The 11,301-nt window shown below is 33.8% G+C and overlaps 3 protein-coding genes and 1 pseudogene across 4 annotated transcripts; 3 read left to right on the top strand and 1 right to left on the bottom strand.

Moving 5' to 3' along the window:
* On the top strand, positions 1 to 965 carry LOC133670227 (pseudo histidine-containing phosphotransfer protein 2-like). The gene is made up of 6 exons (XM_062090746.1): positions 1 to 60; positions 174 to 307; positions 408 to 479; positions 612 to 683; positions 770 to 846; positions 940 to 965. The coding sequence occupies exons 1-6, from the start codon at positions 1 to 3 to the stop codon at positions 963 to 965; spliced, it is 441 nt and encodes a 146-aa protein (XP_061946730.1).
* A 2,382-nt stretch (positions 966 to 3,347) lies between these two features.
* LOC133690821 (putative germin-like protein 2-1) lies at positions 3,348 to 4,126 on the top strand. The gene is made up of 2 exons (XM_062111090.1): positions 3,348 to 3,459; positions 3,591 to 4,126. The coding sequence occupies exons 1-2, from the start codon at positions 3,348 to 3,350 to the stop codon at positions 4,124 to 4,126; spliced, it is 648 nt and encodes a 215-aa protein (XP_061967074.1).
* Positions 4,127 to 4,784: 658 nt separating this feature from the next.
* Positions 4,785 to 6,362, top strand: LOC133670174 (probable protein phosphatase 2C 28; annotated as a pseudogene).
* Positions 6,363 to 6,655: 293 nt separating this feature from the next.
* Positions 6,656 to 11,025, bottom strand: LOC133690262 (histidinol dehydrogenase, chloroplastic-like). 2 transcript variants are annotated; one of them, XM_062110497.1, is made up of 15 exons: positions 10,894 to 11,025; positions 10,612 to 10,730; positions 10,391 to 10,512; positions 10,212 to 10,264; positions 10,049 to 10,121; positions 9,806 to 9,907; positions 9,623 to 9,724; positions 9,432 to 9,503; positions 9,293 to 9,355; positions 9,152 to 9,193; positions 8,629 to 8,688; positions 8,386 to 8,496; positions 7,719 to 7,889; positions 7,286 to 7,376; positions 6,656 to 7,107 (listed from the first exon to the last, which is right to left on the bottom strand). In XM_062110497.1, the coding sequence occupies exons 2-15, from the start codon at positions 10,721 to 10,723 to the stop codon at positions 6,824 to 6,826; spliced, it is 1,458 nt and encodes a 485-aa protein (XP_061966481.1). In that variant the 5' UTR covers positions 10,724 to 10,730; positions 10,894 to 11,025; the 3' UTR covers positions 6,656 to 6,823. The 2 variants fall into 2 exon arrangements, with proteins under 2 accessions (XP_061966481.1, XP_061966490.1); XM_062110506.1 differs by having other exon boundaries at positions 10,612 to 10,711.
* Positions 11,026 to 11,301: the final 276 nt, after the last annotated feature.

The following is an 11,301-nucleotide window of genomic DNA, read 5'->3' as shown; positions in this document are numbered from 1 at the left end:
ATGGCTAGCACTCCCTTGCGCCAACAGCTTAGCACCATGAGGCAATCATTCTTCGATGAGGTCTTTCTTTACCATGGAACAATTTCGAAGTGATTTATATTTTTTATTTTTTCTTAATGCACAAACTATGAAGAGGACACCAACATTTTAAGCTTTCATGTTGGTTCTTGCAGGGACTTCTGGATCATGGACAAGTGAGTTATCTCGAGACTCTTGAAAATGAAGATGATCCCGACTTCATTGAAAATATTTTCACCTTGTTTTTAAGGGATTCATCTAAATACATTGCTTCTATTGAGAAGGCTTTGTAAGTGGGTCTAGTACAAATTAATTGAAATTTTACATTTTTAATTTTACCAAGATGATGATTATGATTTACTTTTTTTCCCCTTATTGTGCTTGCACAGGGAGACAAACCCTGATGATTTTCCCTTCATCCTTGAAAGAATGATGTATCGGCTTAAGGGCAGTAGTGCCAGGTAGGGAAAAAAATGAAAATCAACATCATATATGGCATTTCATGAGATAATAAAAATATTCTTTCTGGGAATATTTTTATTTTTATTTTTATTTTTATTATTAATGGAATTTAGCAATGTTATTTCTTGTAGCATTGGTGCGACCAAAATCAATGACGAAACCAATAAACTCAGAAGATTTTGCCATGAAGGGGATTTAGAGAGGTGAGATTTATGTCTTTGAAAGGAACCATAGGTCATATGCTACATGTAAAAGACAGAGAAATTTATTTTTGCATGAATTTTTATAGTGCCAAGGCGTCTCTCCAAAAACTGAAAGCTGAACATGCCAATTTCAAGCAAAAGCTTGCTGTTTATGCATGTTGGGGTAACTCTCCCACTCTCACTTCTGTTTCAATTTTTGAATCATACACAGTTTTGTTGTATATATGTTCTTAAACATTTTCGTTTCAATTTTCAGATAATGAAGCAAGTCAAGCTCTCTGAGTGCTGAGCAAGATATTCCACTAAAGCAGAAAATCTCCAGATGAGTTGGGGATTTGGTTGAGGAATTTATGTGGAAGGAAATTTTAATCCATAGATTTGTTTCATGGCTTTTTTATGAGTACTGTTAGGTGTCATGAAGCCTTCCCTTTTATGGCTAGTTTAGTAGGTTAGGAGAATCTAGGTTTAATTCTTGGAGCTCCTCTTATAATATTCGAGAATAGATGTACAATAAATCAGATTTCGTTTATGATTTCTGATCTCGTTAATTATATATATATATATATATATATATATATATATATTAAAATATTGCATTTTTTATATAACTTTTAGGTAGTGTTTGCAACGGAGGAAAAAAATAGAGTATGTTTCATGTTTTTCTTGTTTTAAAAATACATAGGCCATATAGAAATTGTTCAGAAAAGAAAAGATAAAAACAATAAAAACATAAATTTATGTAATTAAAAAGATAAAAACACAAATATAAAATAAATATAATTGTGAGGAATTTTTATAATCACCAGCCCATTGGGTAATGGGAAAATAGCCAAGCCCAAAATATTTGAAAGTGTGATTGCGATTACTTTTCAAAATATTTTTTACTTAAAAAATACATTAAAATAATATTTTTTTTTAATTTTTTGAAAATTATTTTTGATATTAGCACATCAAAATGATCTAATAACATCAAAAAAATATTAATTTAAACCAAATAAAAAAAATAAAAAAAATTTTAAATTTTTTCAAAAACGCTTTTGAAACATAAAATTGCTTGTTTAATTTTTTCTCTATATTTTACAAATCAGATTTTATATAGCAATAATAATAAAAAAAAATCAATATTGTACCAAAAAATTAAAACAGTATTACATTATTTGGGTTCTTGATATCAATATTAAATTATTTCTTAGAATTCAGTTGGGTTTGCTTATGAAACCGACCGATTTGCAATTAAAGTCTATATATATAAGTAGCTAGCAGGTGGACTTCAAACTAATTAATAACAATGTAATTAAATCTTAAATGCATAGCATTTGCAAACACATACACTATAGCTAAAACTATCATTAATATATATATATATTTCAAGAGAATTTAGGTTGTGATTGTTATGACTTTTACAAATTGATTTAAGTTTTTTTTTTTTAGTTTAAAAAATAAGTCATAAATATTTTAATTTAAATCAAAATCTTGTTATTGAATTGAGTCAAGATTTTGATTTAATCAAAAGTTAAAAATCTTAACTTTTAACTTATAGATTATATAAAATTAATAATTCATAGTACATTTCTTATTACCAAATATATATATTCCCAACTTTAATTCATTTTAACTCATTTTTATCTTAGATTACTTCTTCTAAATAACTTTTGGATAATGATTCAGAGTTAAAAATTATAATTTAAAAGTTATGTAAAACGAACTTTTATGATATAATAATTTACCCTTAATTTATGAAAATAAATTCATGAATTCAATAATAATAAAAAAAGAGAATTAATCCTAATCAAGCATATCTATTTCCCCCTCCCAAATGAGGTAATTAATTAAACCTTGCTCGTGCATTCTTGACTTAGTCCTCAATGCTGCAATAATATTGTCATAGTAACTTCTTGCCACATGTACAAAACTAGCAACTTAGAATTTCCTTGAGCTAACGTTTCTGTCATCCTTTTTTTTTTTTTTGGTCTTGTCTTCTTAATTTTTACTCTCCTTGTCCAAAGATCCTTTCTTTTCTCTCTTATTTCTTCTTACAACAAGTTTAAGATTCCATATCTTGATTCATTTTACTCAATGGACATAGCCCAAATCCTCAAATATGTGTAAACCTAGCTAATGCCGACGGTAGAACAAAGTTTGTTCACACAGGCAGCCTCTTTGTACTTGGCACTTGGCAGCATACGAAATGTTAAACTCCAGTTAATTAAAAAAAACTGCCTTACTCCGTCTTTTCACTTTAATTATAGCTTATTTATTCCTCCATGGCCAAATCTTAGCTAATTATATTAATATATATATATATATATATATATATATATATATATATATATATAGGACCAGGTCCTCCATGGCCAAATCTTAGCTAATATAATGTTATTTGTGGCTTGTAGGATGCTTGCTTCTTATAATTGGCATGGATTTGGACAGGAAAGAATTTAAAAGGGCTAATAAGACTCTTTCAACCGAACGGCATACATGCTGGTTTACAGCTTGATTAACTTGATTAATTATATCCTCCATCTCTCATATATATGTGTATATGAAGGAAGCATGGAGCATATTTGATTCGCAACCAAAAATGCTTGAATAGCATTATATTCTTGGGGCACAAGCAATTAATAAATTGTATCAAAGAGCTAATTCCATACCTCGCATTTCGCAATGGCTGCTTCCATTCTTTTCTTGGAATTCCTAGCTCTGTCCTTCTCCTTGGCCCTAGCATTGGATCCAAGCTCACTTCAAGATTTTTGTGTGGCAGATGGAGATAGCAACGGTTGTTAAAGATATTGAAGTTTACGTCTAGCTTTCTCATTTCCTCGTTGCATTGCTTGCTTATTTTGTGTTTGCTATTATTATAGTTTTTTATGGAAAAACATTTGACATATTTTGATTGTTTTATGGCAGTTGTTGTCAATGGTTTGGCTTGCAAGTACCCCAAAAATGTCCAAGCTAGTCACTTCTCTTTCAGTGGACTTCACTTGGCAGGCAACACATCGAATGGAGTAGGGTCTAAGGTAACCGCAGTGAATGTAGTCCAAATACCAGGACTTAACACACTTGGTATCTCTGTTGCACGCATTGACTACGCACCATCCGGCATTAACCCTCCACACACACACCCTCGTGCCTCCGAGATCTTGACAGTTCTTGAAGGCAGCCTTGAAGTTGGATTTGTAACATCTAACCCTGGAAACCGTCTTATTACCAAGGTCTTACAAAAGGGTGATGTCTTTGTGTTCCCTATCAATCTTGTTCACTTTCAAAGAAATGTGGGAAAGAGCAATGCGGTTGCCCTAGCAGCCTTGAGCAGCCAAAACGCAGGTGTTATCACCATTGCAAATGCTGTGTTCGGGACTAATCCGGAGATCCCTGATGATATTCTTGCAAAGGCTTTCCAGTTGGACAAGAATGTAGTCACTTTCCTACAATCAAAGTTCTAGACAAGGAATGGAAAATAGAGTTCGATCGGCCATTACTTTCTTTGTAATTCATTAGTCTTGTACTTGTCTTTGTGTGCGTATGCACTTGTGCTTTATTACATGATGGTTTAAGTTAAATTGTATTAAGTGGATTAAAAGGTGTTCAGTCTCTCTTTATTAGCCACCACATCTGGCTTCATTTTACAAGCCCCTTTCATGTATGAACCCATTTACCAAATTTTAGTGAATGGCAATCTAGATATGTAGTTTGGTATGTTTTTGATTCCCTTTCATGGTTAAGAGTTTTTTTTAATTAAAATAATATTGTTTTAATATTTAAAAAATAAAAATCTTGATATAATATTTTTAGATATTTTTTTAAAAAAATCCCCAAGTTAATCTATTGATCTATGACTTAAACCTTAAACCGATAGATTAGGTGGTATAACTAATATAATACAATCACAAATAAACACACAGTTAAAATTTACCAAAATTGTAGATACTTGTATCCTGTTCCTACGTACGTACTCTTTGTGACTGCATGTTGTAGAGGTACCAATCTTGTATAAAAAGATGATCACCATGTTATGCCTGCTTGAATTAGCAGCAGCTATACTCTTTAACAGTTGAATGTGAAGAAGGTCAAGCTATAGCTATCATCAAATATTTGAACACCATGAAGGTATGCCATCCAGCTTGCTTGTTATCTTACTAGCGTTTACATTTGCATCTCTTTTATGATATTTAGCATGTCACCAAACCAAGCATGGAGGCCTAGATTGTTGGAATCGAAAAATCAGAGACCCAAAGGAACATGTATGAATGAAAGTATAGAAATTCATATTAAAACTATCAATAAATTTATTATATGTATATGTTTGTCTTTTCAATTAACATGTTTATATCGTTTTTATATTAGGAGACTAACCAAACACAACCATGGTAGTTATCATAAGGAATGATGGTAATATTTGAGTTCATTGTTCTTCCTTATGTGCACAAGGAAAGGATCATGTAAGTCCTATGTAGAGAAAAACGCTTGAGATTCTTTTGTTTCCCGAATTCTAAACTTCCTTTGTCGTTTAGGAAGGGCTAGCTGAATCATTTTGCAGGATTAGAAATAGGGATTTCTGATATCTATTTTCTGCTCAATGGATGTTGTAATCTGACCATTTCTGATATCTACGTGTGACTCAAGGAGGATAGTGGATATGATTCTTCCACTGACGATGAAAATGATGAAGAGGAGGAATCTCCTCGTCGGAATGTCATCCATGGATACCATATGGTCCGAGGAAAATTGGGCCATGGAATGGAAGATTATGTAGTGGCAGAAAATAGGAAAATCAATGGCCATGAGTTAGGGCTTTATGCGATGCCTTCGCTGCTATATTCTTGGTTTATAAGAACTTTTGGACAGGAAATTCCTTTCTTCTTTTTTTCATTTTCAGCCTGATTTCTGGGCAAACCTGAAATGAGCGATCAAGAGGACGTATAAGGTTACTGATAATGAGATTTTGGATAGAATAATTGGTTCTTGAGGAGAGTCAACAGCAGCTACAGCAATACTAGTTGATAAAGAGAAGTTAATTGTGGCCATTTTTGGTGATTCTCGGGCCATCTTATGCAGAAATGGTGAGGCAACACAAATCTCAGTAGATCATGATCCCCAGAAGGAGAAAGAACATGTCGAAAGCAAGGGTGGATTTGTGTATGAAGCGCCAGATGCACACAATTCTCCTTTCTTCTGAGGATTGAAAGCGTAGGTAGCTCCTTTCCTTTCTGCATACAATTAATCCATGATTGATTCAGGCAAGGTGCCGCGTGTGGACGGGCAGTTAGAGATGGCAAGGACTTTCGGTGATGGGAGATTAAAAGAGCATTTTACTTCAGAACCAGATATAATGATTGAACATAGTGATGAAGATACTGAATTCATAACTTTGAGGAGTGATGGCTTGTGGAAGGTTATAAAAAGGCTTGACTTTGCCTAAACTTGGCACGTTGTTATCATTTTGGCTGCATATTTGAGCGAGCATAGGAGAACCAGAAGGAATATATTGGTGGTGTTTTTCCTTGAAATAAATTAATGACCCTAACAATCTGTTATATACAGGTGATGTCAAACCAAGAGGTTTATGATTGCAATGCCGATTTGGAAGATGCTGAAGAGGCAGCAAAGAACTTGATTGAAGAGGCATTAACCAGGGGAAGCATGGATGACATCTCTTGCATGGTTGTAGCTTTTCTCTAATCATGTTCTTGTTAGGCTCCGGACAACATATGAGCACTTGTCTTTGCTTCTTACTGTTGTCACCTGTTTTATTAGGCATAGATTTAAGGACTTCTACTTTTCCTGTTTCTTTTTCCTGACATTTGTGAGGTGGATGAGTACATAAGTATATTTAGGGTTCGTTTGACTGGCCTATAGAGGCTAGTCCATTCCCTGTCATTCCACCAACTAGAATCTGCATGTCACCCAACAGGAAATAGCATTTTGTGACCTCAAATCAGATAGTACCATTCAATTTCTATGCACCTTTCAAGGACATGAACCAAAAGAGATTTATTTATGATTCAAAGGGTTAAAGTTACATTACATGCCAAAACTTCTTAGGGATAAAACAACGTGAGGATTTTTGTCGACTCAAGTGGGCTAACAATTTAGCCCCAAAAAATAATTATATATAGAAGATCAGGTGCCTAATGGATACACTATCTCGTATTGGAAACCTGTCTGGCTTCAATATCCTGAAGTCTAAGAGTTACAGCTCTCTTGTGGGCGTCCAGCCCTTCAACTTCTGCCATGGTTGCCACATATGGGCCAAGCTTTCTAAGACCTTCCTCTGTCAAAGACTGCACCGTCATGTATTTCTGGAAAGAGTCCAAGGATACCCCACCATACATCCGTGCATATCCATATGTTGGAAGGACATGATTTGTCCCACTGGCATAATCCCCAACACTCTCTGGTGTCCACGGACCCAGGAACACAGAACCTGCAGTGAAAATTATCCAAGGCTGTGTCATATATATTTTCTCTTTTAAAACAGTTGGGGGCATTCACTTGTTTTCAAAGGTAGAAATAGAGTGTGGCATCAAAGGTGATAGTAACAATGTCGACATAGATGGCAACCAAGCTGAAGAGAAATACTAGATAGCATTGAAAGACCATACCTGCATTCTCAATAAAGCTCTCCCACTTTTCTGCTTCTTTCACATTAATGATCAGATGCTCAGGTGCATACAAGTTTGAAAAGGAGACAGCCTAAAAGACCCAATAATCAAGTTTTTAGTAAACAAAACAATTTTTTAGCAATTCCTAAAATGCCAAACAATCCATGAGAACAGTCTGGGAGGAAATGTACTTGGGCTTGTCAAAAACATTTTTCATGCTTGTTAACAACATAGCCTGCAATTAGTAGCATGAAGCGGATTCTGATAATTATGATTCAACAACTGCATGTTACAATTCATTAGACAGTAAGAACTTATCCAGTTGCTTCCTATATAATTCTAGATCCCACTATCTTAAAAATGCAGAGAAAGCAACTTTCATAGGATTGAAGCAACAAATACCCAGGTATGAATTTTCAAACAGTGGACTGACCTCAACCATGTCACGAGCAAAGACAGTGAAACTGTGGCTCAGGGCTTTTGAAGCATATTCACCCCTTGGTAGGCTTTGACACTGCTTACTTATTTCCTCTTCAATGGCTTTCATATCCACACCATCCCCAGCAACTACAAGAACAACCTGACTGTCAGGGCCATGTTCAGCCTGGAAAATTCAAAGAATTTAATAAAAACATTAGAAAAGATAATCTCTGGCATAAATGAAAGCAATAAACATCTAATCCCTGGTACAAAATCAAGGCTTTGAAAAAGGTCTTGAAGGAAATTTTGATTTAATTTTTTACATTGATGATTGAAAAATGTGACGGTGAAAATTCAGTATACTGCCCTGATATGGAGCACAGATTCAACCTTTTACAAGGAGAACTAAATATACCACATCGTAAATATCTTTTCAAATTGCATAATGTAGTATAAAACTAAGAGTATAAGACAATGCATTTTGATATATCAGTTTATCCTGCTTTATCTCAGGGGGCAAAATAATTTTGCTTTCTTCTGCTTTCCATACAAATCTATCACAATGTAGATTTCATTAACGAGGGAGGATTATATGCAGATGAAATATATGTGCCACCCACATAACATGAATATGAATATATCTATATATATATATAACTAAAAGGAAAAGGGCTAAGCACCTGGGATAGTAAATCTGCAGCTATATGAACAGGACTAGCATATCTGTCAGCAATGACTAAAACTTCAGAAGGCCCAGCAGGCATGTCAATTGAAATCATTGCTTCACTGTTCTGTTATGTAAATAAAAGAAAAAACGAGTCAAATTGGAAAAAAGACCAGCATTTTCTAGCCAGACAGAGAAAGAGATAGAGTTACTTAGACTAATAGACTTCAACAACTTCTATTGGTGAGAGTATCCATACTTGGAGAATCATTTTTGCAGCTGTCACATACTGATTTCCTGGTCCAAAAATCTTCTCAGCCTACAAATTTCAACCCAAAAAAAGCTAGCTCATTACAACTAGTAAAGAATTAGATCTCTAGAGTAACTAAAAAGCTTCTAAATATAGATGCTTGCTATATCTTGTGTTAATACAAAACTTGTTTGAAAGTTGACTTTCTCATTTGAAAAATTATCAAAAAAACTATCTTTGCAGATTTCTCAACAAGATTTTTAACATAAATTTGAGAGGATTACAGTGAGGTAAAGAGAGAAACCCAATATATGCAGGACCAACTAAAGAGCATACATTTAGCATTTGAGATGGAAAACAAAATATGTTTTTTTGTTTATCAATTCCATAATAAACAACATACTCTGGTTAGCAAACAGAAAATGCAAAACACAAGTATAAAGACCACAGAGGACCAATAAAAGGATTATGTGTTCTTATTATCAGCTTCAGCTACTAACAATTGAGAAATAAGATGATGAGAAATAAATACCTTAGGGCAAGATTCTGTTCCCCAAGCCATTGCAGATATGGCCTAGAAATCAAAAGTTCATAAGACCAGCAGGAACATGAATACAATAAAGATAATTGTACCAAGTGCACAAAAGATATGATCACACGTTTGTTTTCTAACCTGAGCTCCACCAGCTTTAAGGATGTGAGTGACACCAGCCTTCTTGGCACAATACAGTACCTCCTACAGAAGACCATCTCATTGAGTACATGCTTTGTAAGAGTATAACATTTCAAAAGCAAAAAAAAAAAATATATACCTTGCATATGCTGCCATCCTGAGCTGGGGGAGTCGCAAGGACAACAGTTTTACACCCAGCAATTTGTGCAGGCTGGTTTACAAAACAAACTAAACTATCAACCAAACAAACTTAACCAGAATGTGGCAATCATAATAAAGATTAGAACTTGAACCAGCCAAAATAATTGATACACAATGCAATCAACTTACAATAGCAAGCATCAGAGCTGTGGATGGCAAAACTGCAGTCCCCCCTGGTACATAAAGACCTACAGAACCAATGCTTCGAGCCACACGTTTGCATCTAACACCCTAAAATATTTTGAAATGTTCTGAGCTTTGTATCAGCACAATATGCAGTAAAGCAAGAACAAATCTTTAGTATTAACATACCTTCATGGTTTCAACACTTTTTTCAACTGATTTTTGAGCAAGATGAAATGCATATATGTTGTTATACGCCACATCAAAAGCTTCTTTAACAGTTGCATCAAGCTGCAATAGAGCAAAAGCCAAAAAATGGAATGTTTGAAGTAACATTTGGACCAAAAATAGCAAACCATACAAATCACTGAATAGATAAAATAAGAAGTGCAAGGAATTTCTTTTACTAAAAGATATGCTTTTGGAATTCACCTCCGGATCAGGAAGCTCAGAAACATTCTCGACGATCTTGTCTAATTTGACTTTGTCAAATCTTGAAGTATAACTACAAAGAATATATAAACAAAGCCTCATTACTAAAAATAGCTCAATGGTAAAACAATAAAGATAAAGTACTAATTAAAGAATCACTAACTCTTTAACTGCAGCATCACCTCTTTCACGAACATCATCAACAATAGGATTAACCTAAAAACCAACAAAAAAAAATACAACCTATCAGTAATTAGCTTATCAGAACTTCAATACAACAATCTTAAATTTAAAGAAAAAAAAATGCACTCTTTTTCAAAACAAAACAAAAGGGTCACTTACAATTCCAAAAATGGAAGAAAAATCAATACGAGGCCGAGCTTTCAAACTCTCAACCTCTGAATTATTAAGTTCTGACAACCTATAAGACTTCATTGCACACATTACTCTCTTCAACTTAAACCCTTCAACAACAACAGAGAAGAAAAATAACCCATCAAATTAACAATAACAAGAAGAATAAAAAACAAGCAAAATTGAAACTTTTTAAATGGAATACATACCCAAGAAATTAGAAGATGGGTTGTATCTGGGTTTTGGATAAGCAAAGAAACTGAATTGTGGAAGCTTTGTTAAAGTGTTGTTCTTGTTAAGTAACAGATGCTGGGAGTCCATTAATCACCTTCAACCAATCAGATTAATCACGATAAAGGACATAATGAGAAATGAAAATTTTAGTATAAAGTTACAAACTTTATCAGAATATAGAACTTTAGAGTATACAGTGAGAAATTAAAGATGGGAACTTTATAAAAGAAAAATGGAGGAGATTGTTATAGAGTTACCTAGTAAGTGAGAAAGATGGTGGTGAAAGTTAATGAAGAGTTGTGACGGCGGCGGTGCTGCTGCTGCTTGTTTTTATTTAAGTGTCTGTAAATAAGAGAGCCGGTCAATGAAGAAGAGTGATATTTGTTGTTTGAGTTTTCTTGAAAGAAAAAAGTTGATTTCACAAAAAGAAAAAAAAGAAAAAGAAATTGGATTTTTCACTTTTTCAGCTGGAGTTGCATATTGGTTGTTTGAAATATTGAATTTATATTATTGTCCCTCCAAAGTTCTATCTTTTTATATTGAATTTATATTATTGGCCCTCCAAAGTTCTATCTTTTTTGTTTCTTCCTCTAAATATTGGGTTTTTATTTTCACCCTTGGACTAGGTTAGCGTGTTCCTATATTGGGATTAAATCCAAGAGAAA

The sequence above is a fragment of the Populus nigra genome, chromosome 1, assembly GCF_951802175.1.
Source record: "Populus nigra chromosome 1, ddPopNigr1.1, whole genome shotgun sequence".
Lineage (NCBI taxonomy): Eukaryota > Viridiplantae > Streptophyta > Magnoliopsida > Malpighiales > Salicaceae > Populus > Populus nigra.
This window is presented reverse-complemented; position numbering and strand designations above follow the sequence as displayed.